The sequence below is a fragment of the Heliangelus exortis genome, chromosome 15, assembly GCF_036169615.1.
Source record: "Heliangelus exortis chromosome 15, bHelExo1.hap1, whole genome shotgun sequence".
Lineage (NCBI taxonomy): Eukaryota > Metazoa > Chordata > Aves > Apodiformes > Trochilidae > Heliangelus > Heliangelus exortis.
This window is the reverse complement of record NC_092436.1, coordinates 8,149,949-8,163,233: the sequence shown is the minus strand read 5'-3', so window position 1 is coordinate 8,163,233 and position 13,285 is coordinate 8,149,949. Positions and strand designations below refer to the sequence as shown.

The window sequence follows — 13,285 nt, the reverse complement described above, 5'->3', positions numbered from 1 at the left end:
CCAGGCACAGCCCCACATAGCAATATATATCGAATTTATTTACATTCACGTCCGGCAGACCCCCCGCCCGCGGCACCGCTATGTACATAAGGCCAAGTGTAAATACTTGAATGCACTTAATACAGAATTTAAAAAACGGTCTTTACACAACACGGCACGGGGCCCGGCACGGCACCGCCCGGCCCCACACGCAGACACCACCACGGCACCGCACGCAACGACGCACACCCAGTGTCCCCCCAGGCCCCCACCGTGGGGCTGTGGGACCCCCGGGGCCAGGCTGAGTTCCGCCGGTGCCGTGGGGCACAGGCAGCCCTCCCCATGGGCTGTGGGGCAGTGGGGGCCCAGGGGCCGGCCGGGGCTCCTCCCTGCCCCATGGCAATGGTCTCCTGGGAGAGGGGTTGGAGACCCCCCCTGCACTGTGCTCAGCACTCAGCCTCGGAGACGGCAAAGAGGGCACTGTCCTGCTTGCCCACCTCAGCCACAGCGGCGGCCAGCTGGGAGAGGTTGCCATTGGGGAAGTGCCGTGCTTCCCACAGGTTGAGGATCATGGCCGTGGGGCTGGACTTGGAGGCGAAGAAGCTGAGATGGCTGTGGGGGGACACACACAGAGGGACCACGTCAGGGCTCTGCACCCTGGGACCAACCCCCTGCTGGTCTCACCATGGCCACTTCCCTACTCCCAGCATGCAACCATTCATCCCTAGATGCAGGATGAGACCAGAAATCCCCTGTCCCCATCCATCATGCCACCCCATCCCTGTCCCCAGTTCTGTCCCCATCCTGGGCCACCTGTCAAGGTTGAGCTTCTGGGCCAGCATCCTCCAGTCAGCTCCCCGGGTGCCTGGGGGGTCCAGGCTGCTGATGATCTTCTGGCGGATGAGGAAGGGGATCTTGAAGGCACTGGGGCCCACCAGAGCTGGGGCGCCCACCTCACTGTCAGGAACCAGCCAGTCTGAAAACCTCGTGTCCTAGGGGAAAGCATGGGAGGGTTGATGTGAGCCCATCCTGGGGCCACCCCCGGAGCCCCCCTGAAGCCCTGCCCTCACCTTGGCAATGTTGAAGTTGACAGTGAAGCTCTGCCCATCGCCCTCCACCTGCCAGACCCAGATCTTGCAGGCCAGTTCACAGGTGCTGGGGCTCAGGCGCTCCAGGGTGAAGGTGCAGTGCAGGAAGGGCTGCAGCCCGCTCCAGATGTGGTAGAAAGGGATCTCCTGTGATGGGAGAGGGGGGTCAGGGTGGCAGGGACTCACCCCTGTTCCCAGACCCCATGCAGCAGCTGGGTTCTTCACCTGATAGCTGGCAAGGAGTTTGCTCTTCCAGAGGGAGCTGGGCATGTCGTGGATGGAGAGGCGCAGGTTGTGGTAGCTGTCCTTGAAGTGCAGCACCCGGGGGGCTCCGATCAGCTGCCCCCCCAGCTGCTTCTCCAGCTGGATCACCTCCTGCAGCACAGGTGGCAATGGGGCAGAAGCTGCTGCACCTCAGGACCCCACCTCCCCATGGTCCTCCCTCTGAACTGGGATGGAGTGGGTGCTGCATGGGGACCCCCCGGTACCTTGAGGACATCCTGGGTGTCACTGAGGCAGTAGACACGGATGTTGTACTCCAGAGAGGGGCAGGCGGCTGGCGCGAACAGGACCAGCTTGAGGCGCTTGGAGGCCGCCATGCTGAGGGATTCCCCCACCAGGGCGAAGCGCCCCAGCTGCTCCGTGAAGATGTAGCAAGCCTGAGCTTCCAGCTGGCAGTAGTAGAGCTCTGTGCACGGCTCGGCGCCCAGCTGCAGCACATCCTGCAACACCCAGGCAGAAATGCATCCTGGACACCAGCACCCTCCACTACTCTGACCCCCTGGAGCCCCACGGCAGATGCTCACCTCCCACGTGCCCTCGCACGACTGCTTCTTCAGCCGGATGCTCCAGTTCTCAGCGCTGGCCTCCACGCAATGACCCATGGCCAGGATGGCAGGGCGGGTGAGGAGGACCCCAGGAGGGCCACAGCTGACGATGGGGCTCAGCAGTGTCTGACAGCCAGCCAGGGGCAGCCTGGGGTAGGGATGGGGGCACCTCAGCAGAGCCATCCCCCCCCGAAGGGCCCCATACCCTGGCAGCCCCAGCTGTGGCACCTACCTCACCTCCTCCTGCTTGTGCAGTGTCAGGTAGACCTCATAGATCTTCCCCCGTGGGATTGCATCAGGTGGAATGAGCAAGCTGATCCCTGGGTAGGGGGTGCAGGCAGGGTGATGAGCCCCATAGGGACCTGCCATCATCAGGTGATGCTCAGGCACCCCATGCCCACCCCGCCATACCTGTGTTGGGGATCATGAGCCTCCCCCCCAGGAAGTTGAAGGTGCCGTAGGCCATGTTGGTGGTTCCACGGGGCAGGGAGCGAAAGTAGCTCTGGGTGGAGAGCCGGGCCACGAAGTCAGCCCCCTCAGCAGCAGGTGAGCTGTGGTGCAGCGTGTGCCGCCCGGCACCCAGTGGGCTCAGCAGGTGCCCATTTGGCAGCTGGAGCTTGGCAGGGCCATCCTGGCGTGGGCAGAGCGAGCCCTGGTAGGTCATGGTGGTGGTGCTGAGGTCAGGCTGGATGGTGAGCAGGCTGGGGTTGTCTGTGGCACAGAGCAGGAACTGTGGCACAGGGGCATAGCGAGTACGAGGAGATCCCACCAGCAACGCAGTGGCACAATGACCCCAGGGGGCATAGGGCACACAGCCCCTGCCCTGTGGCACAGATCCTTGGGGCACAGTCACCCCTGGGGTACCCAGAGCATGCAGCACCAATCAAGGGCATGGGACCTATGGGGGCATGGGATCCTACAGGACACTGTCAGGGAACAAAGCACTCAGGGACCCTGCAAGATAAGTAAGGTTCCTGTCCCTATGTCAGGGATCCCCTAGGGGACAGAACCTCCAGTCAAGGTCAAGGACCCCCTGGGGCAGATGGCCACCCTCAGGCTGTGAGGGATACTCTGTCCCAGCACAGCTGCACTGTAGCATCCCCACAGCCCCACTCACCGGCCTTGCTGGGCTTGATACTGACAGGCTGGAAGCCAGCAGTGAGGATGGACGAGTCAGCCACATCAGCGTCCAGGCCCCCCTTCTTACGGCAGTACACCAGCACCCCCACCAGCAGCAGCAGCACCAGGCACACGGCCACAGCCACCAGCCCCACGTACAGTGCTACGTCATCTGCACCAGGGGCAGCTGTGTGGAGCAGGGCATCAGCACCCACGGTCACCCCCAGTCCCCCATCCCAGGGGGCATCCCCATCATCCCCGCTGTACTCACCGTGGCTGCAGAGCTCAGAGGTGCAGTTGCGGGTGTCCAGCTCAGGGCCGTGGCAATCCCGGCCCCCATTGCGTGGCGCTGGCTCTGAGCACTCCCGGCTCCGCCAGTGGGTGCATTCGGTTCCACACACCGACCACTTGCTCCACTCTGACCAGGCACCATCCACTGTGGGTACAGCCAGGCGTCAGCATCCCACTGCCATCCTCCTCTCTTGCCCCGGGGTTGGCAGAGACGGACACATTGGGGGTGTGAGGACAAGACACCCACAGGGATGGGGATAGGTGCAGTGGGGAGTGCAGGATGGGCATGGCAGCAGTGCCCTGGGCAGGGCAAGTACCTGGGCAGAGAGTGGTGCAGGCAGTTTTCTGTACATTTTGGCCCTCACAGAAAGCTCCCCCGTTGAGGGGCGTGGGGTTGGTGCAGGTCCGGCTCCGCTTCTGCCAGCCCCGTCCACAGCTGGTGCTGCAGCCTGACCACTGTGTCCATGTCGACCAGCCTCCGTTCACTGGGTGGGTGGAGAGGGACCCATCAGCACTGCACAGGGATGGGGGATGCAGGGAGGGACAGGACAGGGAGAGTGACACCAGGGCAGTGTGGCGGGGACAGGCATGGAGGGGCCGTACCATAGACGGTGATGGCAGCAGAGGTGCTGCGGCGACGGGCCACGATGTTTTTGGCCACGCAGGTGTAGTTGGCAGTGTCGGCCAGGCGGGCCTGCCTCAGAACCAGGCTGTGCTCTGGTGTTACGTAGACGTTGGCATCCAGCTCTGGGTCCACCAGCTCCTCATTGCGCAACCACTCCACCTGTGGGACAAAGGAACGTCACTGGGTGGCTGGCTGGGGAGCAGCCACAGCATCCCTGCAGGCAAGGGGCACGCCCAGCTGCATCCTGACCCGCTGGAACATGGAGGCTCACCTCAGCTGGGGGGATGCCCTCAGGAGGGCGGCATGGCAGCACAATGCCCTGCTCAATGGAGACCTCTCTGGCTGTTGGCTCCTGCTCAAAATTCTTGCGCAGATCTGAGGAGAAGCAGAGGTGAGGGGAGGCAGGTGGGGCCAGTGCCCTGTCCCACTTGGGCACCCACAGACACTCACAGGCGATGCGCACGAAGGCTTTCTGACTCTTGGTGGTGCCAGAGGAGCTCCAAGCCACACACTGGCACCAGTACTCCTCCAGCCCAAAAATCTTCTCCACTTGCTGGCGGGTCACCTCAATGCGCACCTCCATCACCGGCAGCCCTGCCAGCAGTGGGTAGCACGTCAGCACTGGCACACCAGGAGTGGTCCCAACAGCCCCAGCCCTGTGCAACCACACTTGGAGAGCAGCGCAGGTGTCTCCCTGTTTCCAGGGCCTGCACTGTCCCTCCCTCTCGTGCTCACCAGTGCTGCGGTCGGTACTGTGCTGCGTGATGTGGTCACCCTGGTGCACCCACTCGCCATTGCATTTGAAGTAGATCTGGGTGGCAGGGGTGGCACGGCAGGCCAGGCTCACTGCCTTGTTCTTCACAATGTAGACGTCCTCTGGCTCCAGCTGGAAGTGCGGCAGCAGGTCCAGGGATGCTCCAGACACTGGGTTGGCCACAGTTGCGCTTTGCTGAGCACCTGTGGGGAGATTTGGGCTCCAGCACCTCTAGCATGCCTGGGCTGAGCAACCACCCATACCAGCGTTGCCCTGTGCCAGTGTCCCCATGCCTTGTTGCCATCCCTCCCGCTGTCAGTGATGCCATAGCCCCCTCCTGGCCCCTGCCATCCATCAGGCAGAGCAGCCGCACAGTGGCTGCACCCGCTGAACCCGCACCGACCCCTCATGTCTACACTTAGCGTTAATGAAAAGGAAATGTAGTGTGACCAACAAGGGCCATTGCTCACGCCTCCCAGGGCACCCACTGCCCCCCTTCACAGCATGCTGTGAGGCACTGCCTGGGTGCCACATCCTGCCCTGCTGTGACCTCGGGTGGCACAGGGACGGGGGACAAGCAGTGGGGTGTGCAGCCAACACGTTGGGGACAAGGCAGGGTGGCATAACCACTGGCACCTGCCCGGGAGAGGGCACAGACACAGCACGTGAGGGCTGGCTGTCCCCAGGGTGGTCGAGGTCAGCTCAGGGTTGCACAACAGTCCCCTGGGGGATCAGGAACTTCCCAGCTTTGCTTGGGCACTGTGAGTGCTGCACACCAGGGCAGGGTCCCCACGGGAACAGCAGTGCTGAGAACACGGTCTGTGACACGGTCCTGCAGTGCCTGTGTCTTCCAGCCTGGGCATGGCCAGGTGCCCCCGCTCCACCCACTCTGCTGCAGAAAGAGTTAATAAACTAGGGCCCTAAATAAGCATTTGATTAACAAACGATAAAATAGCGATTGTGTCACTGAATGAAGCCGTAATTGCTGCTGCTAATTGGCTGGTTAGGATTTAATAAGCAATTAAATGGGATGGAATGCGCAGTAATTAAGTGCCTTCTTTTGGCAACCACCGACCCCCACACGCCTGCCCGCGGGACCCCAGTTGTCTGTGCCCGCCCCGGCCGGCTCCCGCCGGGCACAGACGTCTGCGCGACAAGGGACACGGGGGTCCCTCGGGCCCCGCCTGAGTTCCCCAGAGGGAATCCAGGCCCTGCTGCTTCCCCCAGGTGGATCAGGCTCCTGGGAGCCGGGGAGAGGGACCGGCGCGGTGCCCGCCGGGACGGGCAAGGTGCGGCAGCTCATTTACGCGGGGAAGATAAACGGCCACCATAACGCGGCGGTTATTACCCCATCAGCACTTTTACAATGTCGCTGGCAATTAATTTAATTAAAACCCCTGTCGGGGATATACAGGCGTTTCATATTTCACCGGTTTAACGACCTCCCCCCCCCCCCGGCCGCAGCCCGGGGCCGGCCCGGAGGGTCAAGGCGCGGACAGGCGCTGCAGTCCCCGGCATCGTGCGGTCCCCGGCTGCGGCACAGCTCACCGCAGCACCCATAGCTCGCACCGCCGCCTCTCCCGCCCGGACAGCTCTGCGCACGGGCTGGCGGGATGAGATGGGCGGAAAACCAAAATAGTTTACTAGATACTAGGTTTGCCGCTGCCTGCTGCCCGGGCGGCCGTGGCGGGCAGGGTGCTGTGGGAACTCGCCTTTTAATCGCTCGAAAAGAGCGCGCCGGGTGCCGAGCTGTGTGGCTGAATTCATCACGATCAAGCAAAGGGGTGCGGGAAGCCCGGGGCTGACAGAGATGGGTGGGGCACAGAGCACCTCTTGCTGCCCGCTCCACCGGCTGCCTTGCGGGCAGGGTGGAACGGATAGCAAGTGAAGCTGGAGACAGGCAGTGAGTGTCAGAGCCGAGGGGGTGCCAGGCACCCTGCAATGCCCCCCGAACACGATACCACCCTGCCGCTTGGCTCCAGGCAGGGCACAGGCGGGCTCCGCGGTGCTGTTGTGATTGAAGTCACGAGGCATGTCCAGGAGGCTGGAGCTGGCCTGGAGCCCCTGAGAGGGGCGTTAGGGGCTGAAGAGTGGGTATACGACCCACCCATGCACGAAGGCCCTGTCATGAGTACCCCACGCACTGTGGACATCCCGTGCATATGGGCACCCTCCACTTGAAGACACCCCCACGCACCACGCCCGCCCCCCCCAAAACACCTCAACGCTGTGGGCACCCCCATCCTGCAGGCATAAGCGCAGCGTGGGCACCCCGTGGGCAGTGCACCCCCCTCCCCCCACGCGACACCCTGCCGGCTCCCGTACCCACGTCGGCCTCGCCGCTCACCTGCCGCTGCGTTGCCATGGAAACAGGCGAGATGCTTATGTCACCTTGGCAAAGGGAAACGGGGAACTTCGCGGGGATAGCAGAACGGCAGGGTGCTGGGTTTTATTCGCTCCCGGGAGCGCGCCCGCCGTGGCAGGGCTCACAGCCCCGCCAGCCGCTGCTCCGGCACCCAGAGGGGTAATTTGGAGCGCGATTTGTGCCCAGCACCGATACATCGCGGCCGGTGGAGTCAGTGCCTTAAGCAGGGCTTTATTATCAATTATACCCTCGCCCACTCGGCTCGCTAACAAGGCAGGCCTGGAGAAGTGGTAGGGTGCTCGGAACCAAGCTGCGGCCCCCACCTCAGGGTGCAGAGGGGGTGGAGGCACCCTGCTACAGGCTCTGAGCACTGGCCTTCACCCCAGCCACTCCTGACCCTTCCCCATGCATAAACCCACTCCTGCTCCCTGCATTCCCAGCTGCTGCCACCCTGGGTGGACACAAAGCCCCTCACCGTAGCGCCTGGGCGCCCCAGCATCAGAAACACCAGGTGTACTGGTGTTACTGTGCAGGGAGAGACTGCAGGGCACCGCACTGCGAAGCATGGCGGGGCACTGACAGGACCCACCAGGCACCAGCAGGTGCCCATTACCCTGGTCCCTCTGGTCCTCAAGGGGCTGATCCTGCCCCTGATGCCACGCTCCACGGCGGTGCAGAGCACAGCACGCCCAAAGCTGCCGTGCCTCCTGCGGGGAGACGCCGGGAAGGTCAGCGTGTTCTTGGCGAGAAGCGGCTGTCCGCCGGCGGCTGCGGCAGCAAGACCTGGTACCGGCACGCCGGTAGGAGCCCGCTCGGCACAGCTACCCCCGGGAGTGAGGAGACAGATGCCTGCAGAGGGAGAACGCTCCAGTGCCACGGGTCTGCCTCCAGCACTGCTGTTCATCTGGGATCCGCGCATCGGCCATCCCAGGCAGGGCACCGAGCTGATGCCAGCAGCCCTGCCCCAGCCTCCCTCTGCCCCCATTCCCTGCCCGCACCCCTGCCTGATGCTTTCCTCTCCGGGGGTCCGTGCCGCGGGGGAAGGTGAGGACACTGACGCTAACACCTGCCCTCGCCAGCTGTGCCCCCCTCCAGGGGCCTCCCCTAATCCCCGCGGGCTGTGCAGCCGGCAGATTCCATCGCTCCCCGCCAGGCCTGGCACACCGTTAACATGAAAGATTTCCTCGCACTTCGCCGGCACCCGGTCTGCACACGGGTAATTAAAGCAATAATTGCTGCTGATTGCGCTGGCCTAAACAAGGGAAGAGTGGGCATCAGGGGAGGGCAGAGGATGCCCAGCTGTGCTCAGGGGGAGCCGGGGGTGCCAGCTTCCCACAGGCACACAGAGGTCCTCGTCGCTGTCTCTTTGCTCGCAGCAGGACGCAGAAGAAGGGTGCTGGCAAGAATCGGCACCATCAAGAAGCTTGTCTGAGGCTTTGAACCGGGCACCATCCTGCCGGGAGAGGCTGGCTCCGAGCCGTGATGAGCTGAAGCTACTTCGGGAGAACCCCAGCGAGGAGCCGGCAGCGCCCTGCTGCCCGTTGGGGCTCCAACGCTCACCTGGAGAACCTGGGCATGGGCAAGCACTCCCCTTGCACCCACCTTTTCACCCCACGGTGATGCCAGCGGGTGTCGGTGCCAGGCCCAGCCGGGCAGGAGCCAGCAGGGTGGGATGCCAAGGCTGGGCAGCATGGCCCGGCTCCCGGCCAATCCGGCGTGTGGCAAGCACCGGGGACGACGCCACGACGGGCACAGAGCGCTCCAACGGGCACGGTGCCCCCGGGGGTGTCCCCGCTTGCCACAGGACCGTGTCCCCCATTTCCTGGCACGTCCCCACGAGCTGGACGCTGTTCTGGCACCCCAGGCGTGTGCCCCACATGTGCCAACCCTACGGCCACGGGAGAAGCTGCATGGAGGAACAGGGAGCCAGACGGTGCCCGGATCCCGGCGAGAGCGTGGCAGAGTCTGGGCGCTGATTAAGGGAGTGCTTGTTATGAATGAATTAGTCAGGCGGGTTTGCATGACAATGGAGATGCTTAATTACGGATTTGAGCTGATAACTCTCGCCCCACTACACGCAATTAGCATATGCTAGGGCGGGCAGGGCTCCGGGTGAGCTGTACCCTCGCCCAGTCCAGCACTCACCAAGGGACTGCACAGCCCCAGCCATGCCCAAGTCTGCCCCGTGCCACCCGGTGCAGAGGGTCTGGGGACAACGGTGCCAGCAGAGGTGGCAGCCCCACCACGCTACTCCCAGGGGCCACTTCTGCCTGCCTGGGGTGTACCGGTCCCGGTACCCAGTCCTTCCCCAGGTATCCATGGAGTCAGTTCTCTCTCGGCCCCATGGCACACACAGAGGACTTGCTCCCGGCCAACCTCAGATGCCTGCTGAACGCTAGTGTTCCCCCCCCAGACCCAGTGTGCCTCTGGGACCCGTCCCAGGCTATGCCAGCCCCTGTCCACAGCACTGCAAGGGTAAAGGGTCACATCCTGGGTCCGCCTTGGTATGGGACAGGGGGGATCCCTCAGCACAGCCTGGCTCTGGGATGGTGTGGTAGGAACAATACCAGGACAAGACCAACCCAACCCCACATGTGACGGCTGTCGCTGAGGTCACAAGCCCGGGAGCTCAGCAGCTTTTTGAGCTCTCCATTAACTGACAACAAAGAGAAAATGCTCCTGGTGAGAGCTCCTGGAGAGACCTGCTGGGAGCAGTGTCAAGGTCACCCTCAGACCCTCATCCCCACAGAAGCAGGGAGGGGAGCTGGGTGTGGGGCTGGGGAAGGCCTCTCCAGCCATGAAATACTCCTGTTCCAGCCCCGTGGTCTCTCTTTCTCTCACTCATGCATGCTATGTGGTTGTGATGGCAGACCCAGCACCATACAACCTCGTGGCAGCAAGAGCTGGCTGGAGGGAACTGGCACCCAAGATCCCCATCCTGTGGGCAGGAGCCATAGGTTGGGCAGGGTCAGGAGAGGACAGGGTGAGCATGGATCTGCCTGACACCCACTTGAGAGTAGCATCCAAAAAGCGGGCAGGCAGCATGGAGAAGGAGTACTGAGCAACTGGGCCTGACCAACTGAGAATGGGTTCACAGTGAGCACTGTTTGGAGACAGCCCACCCCAGCCTGCCCGTGGGCAGACATGTGATTCATGGAGCAGCGATGGTGCTGACTGCCAGAGTGGTACTGGCACTGAGGGTGCACCCTTGGGTGCGGAGCAGGACACCATCCCTCAGGCACCAGCATCAGATCCAGGATGTTCCCAGTTGCTGCTGACCACCCAGCAGATGCTCAGCTGAACCCATGGCTGCGAGGTGCCTGTGGTGACTTCGGGGAGACCAGCCCTGGTGGCACCACCAGCAACCCACTCCCCTCCTGCAAGCACCTGCCAGGCTCTGCACGGTTTGATGTAGTGCCAGCCCCGCATGGCACCGAGCCAGAACAAACAGCCCTGGGCGGGCTGTGTCTGCCGCACGCTCTCACTGACAGTCGGCATGGCAGCTCCCCGGCTGCCCGGCATGTGCCAGCCCTGCCTACCGGCCTGCCTTTCTGCCTGCCCCCCAGCCTGCCCCGTGGAGGCACCGATACCCAGAACGGAGATTGTGGGTTGCTGATGGGATGCAGCAACTTGGGTTGCAGGGCTGAGGGCTGCCTACTGGAGCCTGAGGGTCCCTGTCTTCCTGGTAAAGCTGACGGCACCGTGTGGCTCATGCAGAGTGAGCTGATCCCGTGGCCACGGCCCAGAGGAGCTGGGGCAGGAGCTGGTGTGCCTAACGCTTCCTGGGGTGAGTGCCAGCCTGGAGCAGGAGATGCTTTGGGGCCTGGCACTGGATGCTGCAGATGTCAAGAGGAAGAACCCATGGCAGTGCTGGGGAAAGCCCCTGCTCCTGTGCCCTTTCCCACCCGCTAGCACGGCACTTAATCTGGGCAGCCCCTGCAACTCGGGTGCTCGCCTGGCACTGCTGCCCGCGGGTGAGCCCCAGCCCTCGCTGCTGCTCTCACTTTCCCCCGTGGGAACAGGCAGCAGAGCGGGCAGCTCACACCGGGGATGCTCAGCTACAGCTGCAGGCAGGGACCCACTGCCCCGATTCCCCTTTCCCCAACCTGCGGCTCGGCACCCCTGTGGAAGGTGTGCCCTGCTGTGCCAGGCCGTGCCACGCCGGAGCAGCACCCGGTGCGCAAAGGCCCAGTCATGCCATGCCTGTGCCGAGCGGTGGCCGCGCAGGTGGCAGGGCTCAGACACGCTGCGGCCGGCTGCGAGCTGCCTGCCAAGCGAGGACGAGCTCCTGCACCGCACTGCCCCGAGACAGCGCTGGCACTGCTGGTCCCCCCACACATCCTGCCGCAGAGCCGGCCTGGGGTGGCCTGGTGCATCCCCCTGTCCTGTTGTCCCCCAGCTCCATCTGTGGGTCACCACGGGTGCTGTGGGGTCAGCAGTGTTTGTCCCCACCTGGAGTTCGCTACCCACAGCACGCTGTATACGGGATCCCTTACAGCAAGAGGTGTTCCCCCACCGTGCCAACAACCACGCCGTCTCCGCAGTGTGCCCCCACAGACGGGGCCACGCAGGGAACGCTTGGCGCGGGGTCCCCGGTGTGCCTGGGGGGAAAGGACGGGTGCAGGGCACACAGACACTGCAGTCCCGCTGGGTGCCCGCCGTGCCCGGCCGGCGCATCGAGGCCAAGCTCGGGGACGTATTCGGTGGGGGCAGCAGGGTCGGTGGGCTGGGCACAGAGGGGGGTCGTCCCCCCCCTTAGACCCCCCGCAGAGCGCACGTCCAGCCTCGCGCAGCTCCCCGCCCCCAGCCCGGTCCTTTGTCTGCAGCCGCCACTTCCAGGCTGCTGTGACACCTGCCAGCAGCCGCCAGCCCTGGGCACCCGCCGCCTGCCCACTACGCACGCCCTCCCGACCTATTCTGGCCCGGCAGCCGGTGCACCTTAGCCCCGGGGGTCTGGCGCAGCCCACTCCCCTCACTCGCCGGGTCCTGCCCGGGTAGGGCAGAGCCGGGGGCAGCCGTGCTCCGGACCGTCCGCGTCTGCAGCAACACCGACGCAGCCCCTTATGCCCCCCCTCTCTCCCCAGCACACCACGGCCACCCCCGCGAGATGACAGCAGCCCCCCAGTGTATCCCGTCACCACAGTCCCCCGTGTCTCGGCTAGGTGATAGGGACGGCAGGCACCCCGTGCAGGGGGCAGGGATGGTGTGCGGGGGGCAGGGACCTCACGCGTGGAGCGGGTCTGCTGCGGAAACCCGCGTCCAGGATAGTGAAGCCGTACCGGCGAGGGGGCGAGCGCCAGACCCCCGCCGGTGTGGGCAGCCTCCAGGCGATCGCGGGCTGGACACGCGTGTGCGGCCATGCGTGGGCACGGGGCGCCAGCGGCTGTTGTGGAGCAGGGCGCACGGCCCCTGACCAGGAGGGCACCCCGCGCAATCTCCCGTACCCCACTGCCGAGTGGGAGCCACCCCGCTCCGCGAACGGCCCCCGGTCGCCCTCGGGAGGACAACCGGCGCCCCGGGTGACCTTGCCCGGTACCGGGTCCCCGTCCCACATTTCCGCCCCCACCGGCCCAGAGCCCAGTACCCCCGGGGGGGGCGCGGTGACTCACCGGCAGCGGCGAAGAGGACAGTGGCGAGCAGGGCACCGAGTGGCCCCGGCGCGGCGGCGGCGGCGGTGGCGGCGGCGGCGGGGGCCCGGCGGCGGCGCGGCCGCGCACCCATGGCGCGCCCCGCGGAGAGCTGCGCGGGGCGAGGGAGCAGGGCGGGCCGCCCTTAGCGGGCCATGGCCACCGGCCCCGCCACCGCCACCGCCACCCGCCCGGCCCCGCCGCGGCTGCCGCCCGCCGCCGCGCCGCTCCGCTCCGCTCCGCCCGGGCGCCGCCAATGCGGGGCGGCGAGCGCGGACCCGCCCGCGGAAGGGACGGCGCAACAGCTGGGCGCGCCCCCGCCGCCGCCCCCCCGCCCTGCGCCCCGCTCCGCACCCTCGGCACCGCACCCGCCCCCCACCCTCCCTCTGCACCCCCTAGCCCGGCGCTGGGGGTCCCCTCGCCCTCTGTTTTGCACCCTTCCCCAACACGGTATCCCCCCCGACCCAGGACACCCCCGCGGCACAGCACCCACTCCACACCCTTCCTTTGCACCCCCCTGCTGTCCCCATGGGCAGGTGCTGACCAGGGGTCTCCCAGCCCACCCTGGCACCCAGTGTGTGGGCGGAGAGGACAACCCCAGGGGAATAGG

The 13,285-nt window shown here is 65.1% G+C and overlaps 1 protein-coding gene across 2 annotated transcripts; it reads right to left on the bottom strand.

Moving 5' to 3' along the window:
• Positions 1-17: 17 nt before the first annotated feature.
• Positions 18-12,913, bottom strand: UNC5A (unc-5 netrin receptor A). 2 transcript variants are annotated; one of them, XM_071758908.1, is made up of 16 exons: positions 12,658-12,912; positions 4,665-4,886; positions 4,380-4,523; positions 4,201-4,304; positions 3,908-4,088; positions 3,622-3,789; positions 3,285-3,449; positions 3,012-3,200; positions 2,306-2,605; positions 2,127-2,214; positions 1,874-2,042; positions 1,556-1,789; positions 1,293-1,442; positions 1,050-1,214; positions 793-971; positions 18-591 (listed from the first exon to the last, which is right to left on the bottom strand). In XM_071758908.1, exons 1-16 carry the CDS (start codon positions 12,767-12,769, stop codon positions 426-428), a joined length of 2,736 nt encoding a protein of 911 aa, XP_071615009.1. In that variant the 5' UTR covers positions 12,770-12,912; the 3' UTR covers positions 18-425. The 2 variants fall into 2 exon arrangements, with proteins under 2 accessions (XP_071615009.1, XP_071615010.1); XM_071758909.1 differs by lacking the exon at positions 3,622-3,789 and having other exon boundaries at positions 12,658-12,913.
• Between the last annotated feature and the right edge of the window lie 372 nt (positions 12,914-13,285).

Excerpts from the sequence above, each read along its gene's own strand:
- UNC5A (XM_071758908.1), bottom strand. The coding sequence starts at position 12,769 with ATGGGTGCGCGGCCGCGCCGCCGCCGGGCCCCCGCCGCCGCCGCCACC. Across the intron at positions 2,043-2,126 it reads CACAAGCAGGAGGAGGTGAG|GCTGCCCCTGGCTGGCTGTC; the intron begins GTAGGTGCCACA and ends TCCCTACCCCAG. Across the intron at positions 1,443-1,555 it reads ACACCCAGGATGTCCTCAAG|GAGGTGATCCAGCTGGAGAA; the intron begins GTACCGGGGGGT and ends CCTGTGCTGCAG.